General features: G+C 43.7%; 1 protein-coding gene across 9 annotated transcripts in view; it reads left to right on the top strand.

Moving 5' to 3' along the window:
* APBB2 (amyloid beta precursor protein binding family B member 2) overlaps nt 1–16,327 on the top strand; it is a 443,058-nt gene that overhangs the window by 391,708 nt on the left and 35,023 nt on the right. The window contains exon 1 of one of the 9 annotated variants that reach the window (XM_049886957.1): nt 1–8,787. This exon is cut by the window's left edge and continues 25,846 nt beyond it. The exons of the other annotated variants lie outside the window; for them this stretch is intronic. Within the exon in view, the coding sequence (XP_049742914.1) occupies nt 8,672–8,787 (116 nt within the window). The 5' untranslated portion in view covers nt 1–8,671. The remainder of the gene's footprint in view (nt 8,788–16,327) is intronic. 9 annotated transcript variants of the gene reach the window in all.

A 16,327-nucleotide genomic window follows, 5' to 3' on the forward strand; every position in this document is an offset into this window, starting at 1 on the left:
AGCATGAAGATAAAATGAATACTAAACCCACTGCTGTTCAGTCTATTCAGACTCATAGCGACCCTACGGGACAGAGCAGAACTGCCTCATAGGGTTTCTAAGGCTGTAAAATCTTTACAGAAGCAGACTGCCACGTATTTCTCCCAAGAAGCGATTGCTGGGTCCAAACTGCCAACCTTTTGGTTAGCAGCCAAGCAGTTTCACCACTGCGCTGACAGGGGTCCTGTAAAATGATGTACAAATGATGTTTTTATTTAAAATCAACACTGAAGGATCAAAATGTGACAAATTTTGTCTGCTTTCATTTCTATAGTCTGCTAGTACAGCTGATATCTCTTTGGGGGATGAGGACATGTAGGTGAAACAAGAAAGGCAAAGTTGGGGAGAAGGAAGGAGGTGAAGTTAAGAACAAACAGCTAAGGGTCAAAACATCAGCTTATTCTTTTCGATCCTTCCTGGCACTGGAAGTGGCGATAACAGAGTAAGCTCCTGCTTAAATTTACCACTGAGACTCAAGCTTAGCAACAAGCTCCCAAAAATGGAGTTTTGTGACCCCAAGAAATTAAAGTAGTTCTATTTTGTAATCTCCTAATTCTTTTTTTAAAGATCGCTGATATGCCCAGGTCTATGAACATAGAAAAATGAGGTAAGAAGAGTTTAGGAAACCCATTAAAAAAGACAGTTGGCCACACACCTGAAAAGGGGCGTTATTCATGAACCACAAATAAAACTACTATAAATATTCATATACAGGTTTTTGTGTGAACGTAGGTTTTCATTTCTCTTGAGTAAATACCTAGGAATGGGACTGGTGTGTTTTATGCTAAGGGAATGTTTAACTTTCTGAGACGCTGCCAAACAGCTTTGTGAAGTAGCTGTACCATTCTGCATTCCCATCAGCAATGTGTAAGAGTTCCAGGTGCTCAGTATTCTGAGCAGCCTTTGGTGTTTCCAGGTTTGTTATGGTTGTTATTTTAGCATTCTAAAAGGTTTGAAGTGGTATCTCATTGTGGTTTCAATCTACATTTCCCTGTGGACTAACGCTATTGAGGGAGGCCCTGGCTGGTACAAATGATTAAGTGCTAGACTACAAGGTGAAAGGTTGGCAGGTTGAACCCACCTAGAGAAGACTTGGAAGATAGGCCTGGTGATTTGTTTCCAAAAGGTGACAGCCTTGAAGATACCATGGAGCAGTTCTACTCTGCACATATGGGTCACCATGAGTCAGAATCGATGGCAACTAACAACAACAATGATATTGAGAGGGCAGTGGTAGTTCAGAGGTAGAATTCTTACCTTTCATGCTGGAGACCTCGGTTCAGTTCCTGGCCAGTGCGCCTCATGCGCAGCCACCACCTGTCTGTCTGCGGGGGCTAGCGTGTTGATATGATGCTGAACAGGTTTCAGCAGAGCTTCCAGCTTCAGATGGACTGAGAAGAAGGGCCTGGTGCTCTACTTCCCAAAAATCAGCCAGCGTAAACCAGCTGATCATGGGCATGGTGCAGGACAGGGCAAGGTTTCATCCCATTGTGCATAGGATTACCATAACTCAGGGGCCGACTCAACAGTAACTAACAACAACAATGATATTGAGTATCTTTTCATGCGCTTATTTGCCTACCATCTCTCTTCTTTGGTCAGGTGTCCAAATTTTTTGCCCATTTTAATAATTGTGTTTGTTCCGTTTCTTTTTACTGGCTTTATCCGTAATCGCTCCGAAATGGGAGGCAATGCGAATATCCATCAGCTGGCGAATAAGTGAAGAAACTATGGTGCATGCATACAATGGAATTCTACTTAACAATAAGGAGGAATGAACCACTGATACACTCAGCAGTTGAGCTAAGTAAAAGAAGCTCGGTTAAAAAAAAACTGCATACTCTTTGATTCCATTCATATGACATTCTGGAAAAGACAAAACTATAGAGATAGACACCTGATCAGTGGTGGACTGAAGGTGGGGCAAAATATGTTTTTTCAATAACTTCACATCACTTCCTTTCTTTCACTCCACAGCCCTATCCCCTTTTTCGCTTACCCCTGCCCCCACCTTCCCAGCCTCGCCGGATTTAGTATTCGTTTAAGCTTGCGTTTCTAATGCAGAGATATAAGCATGGTTTGTCAGTCATTTTAATCATGGAAGTTGGCAGACAGCAGGCATTTCCATTTGCCCTCCATTTTCATCCCTGAGAGGGCTTAAAGACAGCATGGTCCTGCCTTTCATCCTCAGGCTTTCCTCATTCCTATAAACCTGCCAGCAATTCTGCTTTCCGGCCAGAGCAAACCAGGAAGTGAGTAGGGAGACGGTTGAGTGGATGCATTTTTAAAAATTGAGTGTGTGCTGCTTCTGTTCGGATTCTGAATCATAGAGGCTAATAAATTTATGCCCACCCCCAGCAGTTGGGAACACGGGAACTATAGGGGGAGGAGCATAAGTCAAAACTCTCTATAGTGCAGTGAATGCCAGGGAGTTGCCCATGGTCTTTGGTTTGGTGGGAGTTTTTGTCTGCCAAATATTGCATAAAGAAAATGAGCTATGCTGCCTGCCTAGGGCTTAGAAATCTCTTCCACTTACAAAGATTTTTGGTGTACACATTTATTATATATAGCCCTGTGTTTTATAGGGCAGAGCAGAAAGACTCCAGGCTAGTGGGCATGAGTTTTTTTTTTTTTTTCCCCCTGCAAAATTTTTGTTAGAGCTGAGGTAAGGAAATACTATAGCAAAACCTGGAGGCCTTTAGGATAGAGGTTGCATCCTTACCATGAGTGCAAGCGTAGCCTCTGCAGTATCTGACAAGCTTTGTAAGAGGGCAGGGGCTTTCTTTTACAAATGCACGTTATGGATTGCAACAGCAACCATCAGCGTCCGCCACTCACTGGCTTCCCTTGTCCAGGTTCATTATGGGTCTGAGCTTGAGTTCTCTTTTCTGTTGTTTGTCCTGTGGCCCTTGTTTGGGTGATTTATATCTTGGTCCTTGTGACTCAAAGTTGGGTCTCTGGACAAGAGCATCAGTGTCACCTGATAGTTTGTTAGAAATGCAGGCCCCAGCCCCCTACTGAATCAGAATCTTCATTTTAACAAACCTCAGGTGACCCATTTGCACACTGAAGTTAGGTCAAGGTCTTGCTCCAACATTCTTTCCTGCTCTGTTGATGACCTTGTTAGGATCAGGTGTACCCTCAGATATGTATCCCTACTGTCATAGTTACCTAGTGCTGCTGCAACAGAAACACAAGTGGATGGCTTTAAAGAACAGATATTTATTTTCTCATACTTCTGGAGGCTCAAAGTCCAAATCAGAGTCTCAGCCCTGTCGATTCATTCCTTGTAGCCTCAGCATTCCTTGGTTCTTTGCCAGTCTTCACGTGGCATCTGTCTTTCCCCATCTGTGCATATCTCTGTGCCTAATCTGCTCTTTTTATAACTCAGAAGTGATTAGATTTAGGACACATTCTACTTGGGTATGATCTAATTAACAAGGAAAACCCCTGTTTCCAAACTGGATCATATTCACATGTATGGGGTTAGGATTCCAATACCTATTTGGGGTGGGGGGGGCACAATTCAATCTGTAACACCTGGTGACTGATCCTAACACCTGTGTAGGTGTTAATTGTGGGTACGTTCTACTTTGCTGTGAATGAACTTAATTTATTAAGTGCTCAGTGCTGGGCTAGGCACTAAAGATACAAAAATGAATAAAGCAGGGTTGCTGCCTTCAGGGAGCTCGGAGTCTAGAGGGACACAGAAGAGCTACAGCATCCCATTGTCCAATGCCTTCATCTGTGCTGTCTGATTTTCTTCACCCACACATAATATCAGTCCCCTGATCTGGAATCGGGTTTCCCATTGTGCATCCAGGCCACCTGCATTCCAATCATCAACCAAACCTGCATATGTGAAACAAAGTGGGGGGTCAGCCTCAGACCTATTGAACCATACTCACAGGGTGAGACCTTGGCATCTTTAATGGTTATTATGCATGTTATGGAGCCCTGGTATGCAGTGGTTAAGAGCTATGCCAGGTAAACCAAAAGGTCGGCAGTTCAAATCCATCACCCACTACTTGGAAATCCTACAGGGCAGTTCTACTCTGCTCTGTAGGTCGTTATGAATCGGAATGGACTTGACAGCAATGGGTGTGCATGTTATAAGGAGCCCTGGTAGTACAATGGTTAAGTACTCAGCTACCAACCAAAACGTCATCTGCTCAAACCCAGCAGCCACTCCACAGGAGAAAGATGTGGCAGTCAGCTTCCATAAAGATTTAGAGCCTTGAAAACCGTATAGGGCAGTTCTACTCTGTCCTGTAGGTTTTCCATGAATCAGAATCAGCTCAATGGCACACAACAGTACATGTTATAATTTGAGAATCACTTCTGCTTTGATATCGTCAGTGAATATTTAATGTGATAAGAACAAAAATAAAAAACCAAATCCATTGCCATCCAGTCAATTTTGACTCATAGTGATCCTGTCAGACAGAGTGGAACTGCTCCATACAGTTTCCAGGGAGCTGCTGGTGGATTTGAACTGCTGACCTTTTGGTTAGCAGCCAAGCTCTGATTAATTACAATCTCACATATTTAAGGGCTTTCCTTATCCCAGATTCAGGTAGACTTTGAAGTGCTCTCTGGGCTCAGAGCTGCTTTTATGTTTGGTTGAGGCAGTGTAAAGATCTCTTATGGATGGTATCTAAGGATAGTTCAAATTCATATTTATATATTTTCTAATAGCATATTTTCTAGGAGTATATTAAAATGCTTTGTTCTATAACGAGGTAGCAGTGTGAACATCGTTATGACAATCCCGTGACTTTCTTATTTAATGTTTATACACATCTAATCAAACAAATTAAAATTGGATTATGGCTGTTGCACATTATAGCAGTTATTATCCAGTTTAAAAGCAGGTCTGAAGGAAATCAAATTGATTTTTCCCCACTACTTGGGGACATCATAGTTTATTGGTGTGCTGGTTGAATTTTCAATTAGGTTTGTATCGGGGAGAGAAAGATTAGTGGTTGTTTTTATGTGTGTGTGTGCTTTCTTAATGTATTATGTAAATAAGCTATAATATTTCATTCTAATTAGGAAGCCAGATGACTTTTAAAAGTTGAATCACCAGCTTCCGTCTTTTTATTTAAAACGTCAAGTATTTAAAGTGGATAATAATTTTGAAGAATGTTTTTATTTTTAGAAAGAAAAAAGAAAATAATAGAGTAGAACCCCAATGTCACTGTCACTACAGTAACAGCTCCCTTATTTACCAGGGAACGAGCTATAATATGTACTAGAATTTCACAGAAAACAGAACCTCTTTTTCTATCAGCCAAACCTTTAAACAAAAGTGTATCTTCATTCTACAAACACCTTTTGTGTGCCTGCTCTGTGCTAGGGGTATAGATGATCTAACATAGGTTCTTCACAAAACAGATGTTTCTGTACCGCTGACTGCTGCTATGGCAGAGCAGTGGGCCAGAGAACACAAATTATGATGACCCCTGGGGAGTTCAGGCTTCATGGAAGGGATGACATTTGATCTGGATCTTGACTCCTAAGTAGGAGTTTGTACAATGAAAATCTATTTTTAAAATTCTAAATACATTGAGCACTTACTTATACGTCAGGAAATGTGCTCCATGCTGAAAATACAACAGAGAGCAACATCAGGCTCTATTGTAAGCGTAGGAACCATAAAGTGAGGGAAATGAATATGAAATGGATGATTTTCCAAGTATAATGCCAGACTTGTATGAATAGCATGAAGAAAAAGTTCTGGATGCTGCCAGTCGGGAAGAGTTTTCAAGGAAGTGACGTATGGACTGAGATCGAAAGGCTGAGAAGAATTAGTCAGGTGAGCAGTGCAGGGAAGAGCATTTTGGGAGTAGGGAACAGCTATTGCAAAGGCTTTGAGGTGGGAAGCAGCTGGGCACATTCCAGGAACAGAAAGAAGGTTTGGGGGGGCTAGAGCAGAGAGGAAGAAGAAGGAATGTAGTTGCAGAGAAGACTGGAGAGGGAAGCAGTGACCAGTGGCCTCATAGACCCTCAAAAGGATCTTGGAATTTATCTCTGGTGCAGTAGTGTCTTAGTTATCTTGTGCTGCTATAACAGAAATACCACAAGTGGATGGCTTTAACAAGCAGAAATTTATTCTCTCACAGTCCAGGAGGCTAGAAGTCTGAATTCAGGGTGCCAGCTTCAGGGGAAGGCTTTCACTCTCTGTGGGAAGGTCCTTGTCATCAGCCTTCCCCCGATCTATGAGCTTCTCAGCGTAGGAACCCTGGATCCAAAGTACACACTCCACTCCTGGCTCTTCTTGCTTGGTAGTATTGAGGTTCCCTATCTCTCTGTTTGCTTCTCTCTCCTTTTCTCTCTTGTAAAATAAAAGGTGATGTAGGTCACATCCCAGGGAAGCTCCCCTAACACTGGATCAGGGCTGTGACCTGAGTAAAGTTATTGCATCCCAACCTAATCCTCATTAACAAAACCTAATCTTGGCTCATTAACCACAGGCAGAGATTAGGATTTACAACACATAGGAAAATTACATCAGATCACAAAATGGGGGACAACCACATAATACTGGGAATAATGGCCTAGCCAAGTTGACATGTATTTTGTGGGGACACAATTCAATCCTTGACAAATAGGAAGCCATTTTAGGGTTTTGAAGCAAGAGCATGTAGCAACATGATTTGTGCTTTTTTTTTTTTTTTTTAAGGGACACATATGGCTGCTGTGATAATAGCTGGTCGAGGACAAGAGTGGAAGCAGGGAGACTGTTAGGAGACTACTGCAACCATCTCAATGGAAGAATAATAGTGACTGGGACCAGGGCAGTGGCATTGGAGTTGGAGAGAGCTTTAGGAGGTAGAGTCGGCAGGACTTTTTGGGTGATAGATGGGGGGAGGGGTTGGAGAGAAGGGAGCAGTGTCAAGCATGACTTCCCTGCCAAAAGACCCTCAGCATTACACTGTGCCATCACCCTGTGGGCATCTGGCAGCCCCATCTGATTTGTTTCCACCCTGCAATTAGGCAGAGAATCAGATAACCAGACTCACTCGAATTTTGTCTAAGGAAGGAGGGGCAGCCGCTGAAGGGGTGACAGGTGCAATCTGGTGAAATTGGTTCATGTCTCAGGACTTGGTGATACCTGTTCTGGCTGCTGACCCCAAACCTCACCCCACTCCCCATTCCAGTTTAGGTGTGTTCCGCACAATTGTGGTTGCCAGAACACTGTAAATGACTCCTTTAAGTAGCCAAGGTGCTACTGGTCATAGATTCAGATACACCATGAGTTAAATCATGCCCCTCTCGAAACACAACCAGAAAAGCCTAACGTAAAATCATCAGCACAGAACCTGGTACTTCAAACCAAACCCATTGTCATCAGTCGATTCCAACTCAGAGCAAGCCTATTGGACAGAACAGAACTTAATAAGTGTTGAATGAGTTGGTGTTTAATCCTCTTTTAAAACATAAACATTTTTAAAAAGTTTCTAGCACACCTATAGTGTGTGACACAGACAAGACCTCCTGCTTAGATATTTCCTTAATTTCACATGTGTATTTATTTCATCAGTTCTGTTCTCTCCCTATAAAAGGATAATTTGGGACTTTGACTCTAGCAGAAAATACAACTGATATCCCCTGCCTATTTCGCATCTTAATTGTTCCACCAAATCTGTATTCTTGCCCTGAAACAATTAGAAAGAGGAAGTACTTTCAGCCCACACAGGAAATAGCATATCCATCAGGTGCTCCTTGGAAACCCGGTGGGGCAGTTCTACTCTGTCCTACAGGATTGCTACGAGTTGGAGCCAATTCGATGGCAACAGGTTTGTTTGGTTTTGGTATTAAAGCCAAGAGACCCCCGGTTTTCCTTTCAAACTCTCTTTTGGCCACTGGCCAGCCAGCAGTCTTATTTAAAATGCTGTCACTTAGCCAATGGCAACTTCTCTGCCTCCATTTATATGGGGGGAGCTGTCAGCTAGAGATGACAATTCTGCGTGCCAGTGTCTTGGCTTCAAGTCGGCTTTAAACAAAAGGTACCTTAACAATGACAAGGATGGAAAGAGACAGTGCAGGTGAACTACTGTTAAGTGCTCTGTGTACACTGGCAGGCAGTCTGCAAAATGCCTTCCAGCTCACTTCAAACCTTTTTGCTTCTTGAAATCCAGTTATGCTATTCTGATAGCAAACTACTACCGTTTGCTTTCTGCTTTGTCCTGGCATTGCAAAGGCTGTGGGTTGCAGTCCCCACCTCCCCCACCCCTACCCTGCAGGAAACAGGCAGAAACCAGAAACCCAGCCCCAGCACACCAACTTTCTAAAGAGGTTCTGCAAGCTCAGTGGGACTTAGAATGAACTTTCCAAGTCCTGAGAGACCAAAAAGGGAATGTTCGTTACAGAAAGGGGTATGTATGAGGGAGGTTGTCCCCACGGGGGAGAGGGGGCCCCATCCCCCTGTTTGCTCGCCCACGGGCCTCTGGAAGCACCTGGCGAGAGCATCTGGCGGAAACACCTGGCGGGAGCGCGGCGGGGGCACGGCCAGGCGGCGGCCCTGCGCGCTTCCCCGTCAGCCAATGGGCGGCGGCGGGCGGGGAGCGAGGGCGGGCTGGGGCGCAGGAGGCGCGGGCGCCGCTCGCTTCAACTTGAGAAGGAGTGAATGCACTGCTGCTCGTCGGACGACGGCACCCGGGCTGGCCGGTGCCGGCGCCTGTGGCCTCGCCTAGTGCCGGGGGCGGCACCCCAGCCCAGTCCGGGGCAGACCAAGAGACTAAGGTGAGGAACTTGCTGAGAGGACGGCGCGTCTTTGTTTGCAGGTGCGTTCCGAGGTAACCGGTGGGAGCCCAGGCTCTCGCGCGGGGACAGCGAGGCGCGTGCGGGAGCTCTGTGGGACAAAGGCTGCGTCCTCCCTTCCTCCGAGTGAGCGCTGGGCGAGATGCTGGGTAGTGGGCGGCTGGAAGGGCCACGGAGGGGTCTGTGCGGCGGGAAGCTCTTTAGCCGGGAACCATGGGTGGTCTGCACTGGGCATTTCTGCTGTGGGCAGTGTTATATGATGGAGTAAATTAGGTGCGTTCATCTCACATGCCCCCAGGTAAACCCACATTTGTGTCTTCTTGTCTGTATAAGGAGTGAAAAATATTGCACGATTGTAGTAATCAAATTTTTGGATTAAAAGCAATATGCTTTGTAGAAATGTGTAGAAAGGTTGCATTTCCAAATTATTTTTGTTATTGGGATTCAGAATATCAATGTGACTTCCATGTGAGAAAATGTGTCAATTTTCCAAAATGTAGAAAAGCAGCCAATTTACCATGTGCCAAAGATGTAGTATTTTTTGAAAAAATAACCGTAATGATTTAAATACTGCTTGCATCGTTTGATTGGGTTCTTGGGGAATCTGTGCCTTTTCTCTCTGTTATGTTTCCCTGAGCCAGTGTTGTAACCAGCTCTTGTCTGTGGATTCCCTAATTCATGTGTAGCCGTGAATCTTCATTACTGCTTTGGGTGGGAGATGGCAGAGGAGGCAGCAATACCATTAATCTTTTTCTTTCTTTTTATAACTCTGCAGCTGCGCGCCTGGCTTTGACTTGTGTGGTGAGTGGTGGGTTCTGCCTGCTTTCCTCATGTTGTCCTCTTTGGTTTTCTTAGTACAAGGCCATTGAGTAGTCCATTCCTTCCCCCAGTCCTGCCCTGACACAAGAACGGTTCCTAAGTTTTCTCCATAAAGTTCAGCTCTTTGTTGTTGTGTACTATCGAGTCAGTTCCCACTCATAGTGACCCCATGTGACAGAGTAGAACTGCCCCATAGGGTTTTCTTGGCTATAATCTTTACAGAAGCGGATTGCCAGGGTTTTCTTCCTCTGTGCCACTGGGTGGGTTTGAACCACCAACCTTTTGGGTTAGCAGCTGAGTGCTTAGCTGTTGTGCCATCGGGGCACCTTGGTCAGCTCTATACTATGCCCTTTCAGTGGTAATATGCTTTCTGAAAGGAATTATTAAGAAGTATCCTGAGACCTTTCCCAAGAAGTAAGAAACAAAAAGTATTGTGAAGGAAAACAGCCCTAAATCTGTGTTTGTAAACTTTGCCTGTGAATCAGACTACGTTATTATCAGTAGCTGTGTTGTCCAAAAAAGTATGTGAATGAGAGCTTAATGGAGGAGAGACTTTCCACAGAGCACAAGGCTTTATCTTCAAAGAAGGCGCCCTTGTTCTTGGCTGGGTGGTGCGTGAGGCCCAGAGTGTGAGCATGCACTATGTGCTGGTTTGGTCAGGAACCCCACCTTTCTGATAACTGGTGGATCTGTGAGTTCTCTGATCCTGGCCAGTCCTAGCTTTTGAGCACTGAGGGTAATTTATTTAACAAGTGTTTATCAACACCTGCTGTGTGCTGGGTGTTGACTCTGGTAATTAAGCAGTAAACATGACAGGCACCTTCCTGCCCTCATATAGCTTGCGCCATGCCGGTTTGGGGCCCATTTGAGGTCTGCTGAACTGGAACATATCTGGAAAGCACTGTGGAGGACACGGGGGTGAAGCAAGAGGATGCTGCTGTCACGTGCTGCACTGGAGGTCATCTTAGTTCAGGGTTATAGGGGCAAACAGATGGGACCCAGGTCACCCCCACTCCAGGGTAAAGGTATTGATCAGACCAGTGGATCTTCCTGTCCTGGATCCTAACAGTGCCCTTGAGAAGAATTTAAGTGTCCAGGGATTGCCAACCTGAAAGATGATATGCCCAGAAAACCTGAACTTTTCCCTTTAGTGATCACTTGCATTAGTCTCCTTGAACTTGGTTACCTTGGTTAATGACCCCAACGTGGTATTGTTCATCTTGATCATGGATACCTCAAAGGAGCACTGATGAGGAATAAGGAGCTGCAAAAAGGGCCAGAAGCTGAGTCCTACAATGGTTTGAACACTGGCATCGTTATATGTGGATGTGGTGATTCCAGTCTGTTTAAGAACTATCAGTTACTCTCTTTCTTAGTCTCACCTAAACCACTTTCATCTTGAACAGCCCTCGGAGAAATGAATTTCATTCTTTAGCACTGATGAGCAAAGCTTTACATCTGTTTTCTGTCTCCCAAGTTTAAGAGGTGATTCCTAGGCCTAGGGACTTGGAAGATGGCTAGAAAACCCCTATTGATGCTCTCTGTCCTCTTCATGGGTTTTTGGAGTAGACTGAAGGCATGTGACTTCTTACTTATCTGGGTTTTCAGACTTTTCCACAAATCCCTAGGACCTCATGAAGACATACCAGATAGTAATGTACTTGTTCTTTTCTAAGTGTCTACTTGAAACACAGGATATAACATTTTTGAGAAATTCTTAGGCCTTTGGATTCCTCAGGCCTTAGCATAGTGCTTGGTATAAAGATGTCCTTCATAAATAATTGAATTGTTAAATGGGCAAACGAATGAATATAGATGAAAAGATTTCATTTTCTGTTTTTAGAATTTAGCTATGACCCTTCCATGTGCTTGATATTTATAATCTGTAGGTTAATTTGCAATTCAGCAGATATGGAGAAAATACTATGCATCAGGCATATGTGAGGTACACTAGGGAATGAGACAGACAAGGTCCCTGTTCAAAGAGGCAGGAGATAAACTGGAAAAATAATTCAGGAAACAACAAATGATAAATTATGCTCAGTGCCGTGAAGGAGATCAATGGAATGATGCAATAGAGTAGCTTGGTGGGTGAGTGAGGGAGCAGACCAAGAGGCAGCCCGTTCTAGGAGGCAGCATTTGAGCTGGGCTGGAAGGCTAAGAAGAAACCAGACATGTGGAGAGCAAGTAGGGAACTCCTGTGGAACAGCTCAGCATGTTTGAGGACCTGAGGGGAGGCCAATGTGGCTAGGCCAGGAGCAAGGCCAGTGGTATGCACTGGGGTCCAAGAGGTAGCTGAGACAAGATCATATAGGGCTTTGGTCATGGTTGAAGGTTTGGGTTTTATTTTCATTGCCCTGAGAAGCCTTTGAAGGACGGTAGCCAGGAGAATAGCATGATTGAATTTATTTCATAAAAAAGATTTCTCAATAAGTGCTGTAAGAGGAGTGGATACTGGGAGCAAGAGTGGAAACAAGAGCACAGTTGACAAGTCCTGGCCCAGGAAATATCAAGGTGTAATGGCAAAGGGGATGAAGAGAAGGGGGTGGATCAGGGTGACGTTTTGGAGGTTGAATTGGCGAGATTGGTGTTAGGTTAACTGTAGTAGAAGTCGAAGGGAAGGAAGTAATCTAGGACCACACCTAGGTTTTTGCATTCATTGTTTATTTCTGTTGGAAATATATATTTATAGAAATAAACTGTATAAGGACAAAGTTATGAAGCAATGGAGCAACTCACTTTAAATCTGTGCATTGAGACCTGGATTTAATTTTGTCTTATTCTACAGTGTGGATGAGTAGACATATCCAGTGGAATGTTGTGCAATTGGCCACTTTTAAGACGTTTTCACCCTTCAGTGCCCCAACTGCCCTTTTCAAATGGTTCTCAGACCTCTGAGCATTTCCTTTGTTCTGGCATAAAAATAAAGAAAGGTAAAAAAGAAGGCAGGTTTAAGGCTTAATCCATATGGAATTACTTTATCTTTGTGCCCCAGTTTTATAAGAAACCATCGATAATTGCATTTAAAGTTATTTATTTCACCTGTGGCATCCCCACCATTCCCACAATTGGTAATCTGTCATAAATAAAACCTATTCCTTACATACTTCAAATCAGAAAGAGTAGATTTCCTTGGTAACACTGAAGGGAATCTATAGAGAAACAAAATATTTACTTTTTGAGGGGATTTTTGGCTCCACTGTTTTGAACTCACAGTGTCTTTGTCAGGGAACTTTGATTTTGAAACCAACTTTGGTTTGGTTTTGCAAAAAAATATATATTCATGTAGAAAATACTCCTTGTGCAGTCAGTATTTTGGGCAGATGGGAGGGGCAGGAGTGACGGAGCTGCCAGGCTTTGTGATCTGGAAGCTTGGACTAGTTACCCTAGAACATGTAAGTCTGTCTTGGGATGAATAAATTATGACAGTTGAAATAATTATGATAGAAGAGCAGCTGCAGACAGCACGGTTTACAATTGGGGCTGATTTGGCCTGATTCTGTCATGTTAAAACATACATCTATTTGTTGTTTTCAAGGCTTCTGGTATGTTTTGGTTTTTCTTTTATTCCTTTCTTAAAACATTCTAAGAAGAGCTATAGCCTGCTGTGGTTTGTTTTTTGGAAATAAAATGGCTGGGTAGGAACAGAGTTCCGCATTGAGGCTGTTTCCCACGTTGGCATCCATGTAAGATTTCAGTTGAGCAAAAGATTCCTTGGTTCTAATGAACTTGCAAATTGGAAAGTCTCTTATTCCTACATACGGGTGGAATAGCTTCCACCTGGTCCTGGCCTTAGAGTTTGTCACCTGTAACGAGGATCATTCCACAATCTTAGTCAGTCACACAGAGCCTTGTGCTTGGTTTAATTCTCTGCTGTCCCCATCTTGAAATTCTTTGTAATTTCTAACAGAGTACCTCACATTTTCATTTTGTACCAGGCCCTGCAAATTATTTAGCTGGTCCTCATCTCTGTGTGGAAACCCTGGTGGTGTAGTGGTTGAGAGCTATGGCTGCTAACCAAAAGGTCGGCAGTTCTAATCCACCAGGCGCTCCTTGGAAACTGTGGCGCAGTTCTGCTCTGTCCTGTAGGGTCACTATGAGTCGGAATCGGCTTGATGGCAACGGGTTTTTTGTTTGTTTGTTTTTTAATCTCAGTCTATGAGGGCAGTAGTAAAGTAGCGCCTTCCATGCAGGAGATTTTCCATGGAAATCGAACACGGGACGTTTGATTTTGGGCCAATGCAACTCAAGCGCAGCCATCACTTATCTGTCAGTGAAGTGTTGTTATGATGCTGAACAGGTTTCAGTGAAGCTTCCAGACTAAGATGAACTAGGAAGTAAAATCTGGCAGTCTGCTTCCGAAAATCAGCCAAGGAGAACCCTGTGGATCACAATGGTCCAATCTGATTTTATACAGGGTTACCATAAGTAGGGGGCTGACTTGATAGCAGCCAACAGCAACAATCCAAGTGTTTGTACACATTGCATATTGCACTAAGTCTGAATCAGACTGTCATCTAGAGCAGGGGTCAGCAAACTTTCTAAAAGGCCAGAGAGTAAATACTCTAGGCCTTGTGGGCCACATGGTCTTTGTCCCAATTCTTCAGCTCTGTAGTTGTAGAGTAAAAACAGCCACAGACAGTACTTAAATGAATGAGTGCTGCTGTGTCCCAGTGAAACTTATAAAATGGACAGAAGGGTGAATTAGGGCCACAGGCCAGAGTTTGCCAACCTCTGGTCTAAAAGACCTGAACTGAACCCATGGTGATAATCGAAATAAGGACCTTGTCCTTTGGAAGTAAGGCACAGCCACCTTTGGCCAGCTCTGTGCTGTGGTAACAACAGCCTCCAAGGAGAATCCCTGGAGAAGGCCAGGCTGTTGCAGGTACTGTAGCAAATGGTTCAGACATCCCCGGCCCCACACTTGGTGAGCTTCTCCTTTAAGAAGTTACGTTTATTCTATTTGTAAAATATGAACAAATATGTACAACAAAGGGAAGGCAAACTCAAACAGTAAAAACAGGTTGTTATAGTTATGAGATTATGTTTTTAAGGTTTCTTATATTTGATGGAAAGGACAAAAGATGCTGTAACAAGGAGGCTGTTGTTATGGATAGTTGCCGTGGAGTCAGTCCCAACTCATGCCAACCCCATGTGTGTAGACTTGAACTGTTCCACAGGGTTTTCAAGGCTGTGACCTTTCAGAAGCAGATCACCAGGCCTGTCTTCCAAGGTGTCTCTGAGTAGACTCGAACCACCAACCTTTTGGCTAGAAGTCCAGTGCTTAAGAGTACCACTCAGACTACTAAGAAGACTGTTGTTTGGTGCCGTCGAGTCCATTCCAACTTATAGCGACCCTGTGTACAACAGAAAGAAACACTGCATAGTTGTTATGCTTGAGCCCATTGTTGCAGCCACTGTGTCAATCCATCTTGTTGAAGAAATGCCTCTGAAAAGTAACTTTACTGAATAGAAAGAATGTATATTCTTTCAAGCCTGTATCAAGAAGTTAACTCCTGCTAAAATACCTCCTGAAGTTTCTGGGTGGCGCGAATTGTTAACATGCCCAACAGCTAATTAAAAGTTTAGTGGTTTGAGTCCACTCAGAGGTACCCTGGAAGAAAGGTCTGGCAATCTACTTCTGAAAAATCAGCCATTAAAAACCCTTTGGGGCACAGTGCTACTCTGACACACGTGGGATTGCCATGTATTAGGATCGACTCAACAGCAGCTGATTTTTTTTTTTTTTTTTTGCTTGTTTGTTTTATTTTGTTTTTTAAGATATCTAGTGACCTTTATGGAAACCCTGGTGGCGTAGTGGTAAGTGTTACAGCTGCTAACCAGAATGTCAGCAGTTTGAATCCGCCAGGCGCTCCCTGGAAACTCTATGGGGCAGCTCTACTCTGTTCTATAGGGTCGCTACAAGTCGGAATTGACTCGACAGCACCGTGTTTTGGGTGAGTGACCTTTGTGGGGCGGGCGCTCTGTGGCTGCCTCACAGGGCAGCTCTTCAGGGTATCCTCTGCTCACCATGTATGGGAATGTGTTGTCTTTGACCTTTTCTTTAAATGATAAGCAAAGGTTTATTTCTCTTAGAATACAAGTATAAAGAAAATTATCTGAGGAGTCAGTAAATCTTGATAGGAATCAATATACAAGGGAAATTTATATATCGATTTCTTTAGGAGCCGAGGAGCCATTTTTCATTTAGACAAATGTTCCGAAGAAGGAATCTAGTTAGGGACTCTGGAAACGTTACTCGTGTTTCTGCTGGAGACGATCCGTGTATAGATTTGCTTTGCTTTCAAATAAAGTCACCAGAGATTAATAATCGTCTCAGAACTTGCCTCGTGCCCATTTGGATGAAATATATGCTTTATTAACATTGTTTCAGAGGACAAGAAAACGAAATATGAACTAAAAGTCATCTCTAAAGTGCCATCTGTGATAAACAACAGCAGGAGAAAAATCCAGCCACCTCCCTGTTATCCACAGCAAATCGTGCCCTTAGGTTTTTACCAAAGTAATCAGGAATAAGAGGGGAAGTCTTCTTTTTCCTTATTCAGTTATTTATTCATTCATTCAAAAATATTAATTACTGTGTGTCAGGGTCGCTGTGAATCAGAATCAACTTGACGGCAACAGTTTTGTTTCTTCGGTTTATATGTCAGGGAAGGAGCCCTGGTGGTACAATGGTTAGAGC

The sequence above is a fragment of the Elephas maximus genome, chromosome 5 (genome assembly GCF_024166365.1).
Source record: "Elephas maximus indicus isolate mEleMax1 chromosome 5, mEleMax1 primary haplotype, whole genome shotgun sequence".
NCBI lineage: Eukaryota > Metazoa > Chordata > Mammalia > Proboscidea > Elephantidae > Elephas > Elephas maximus.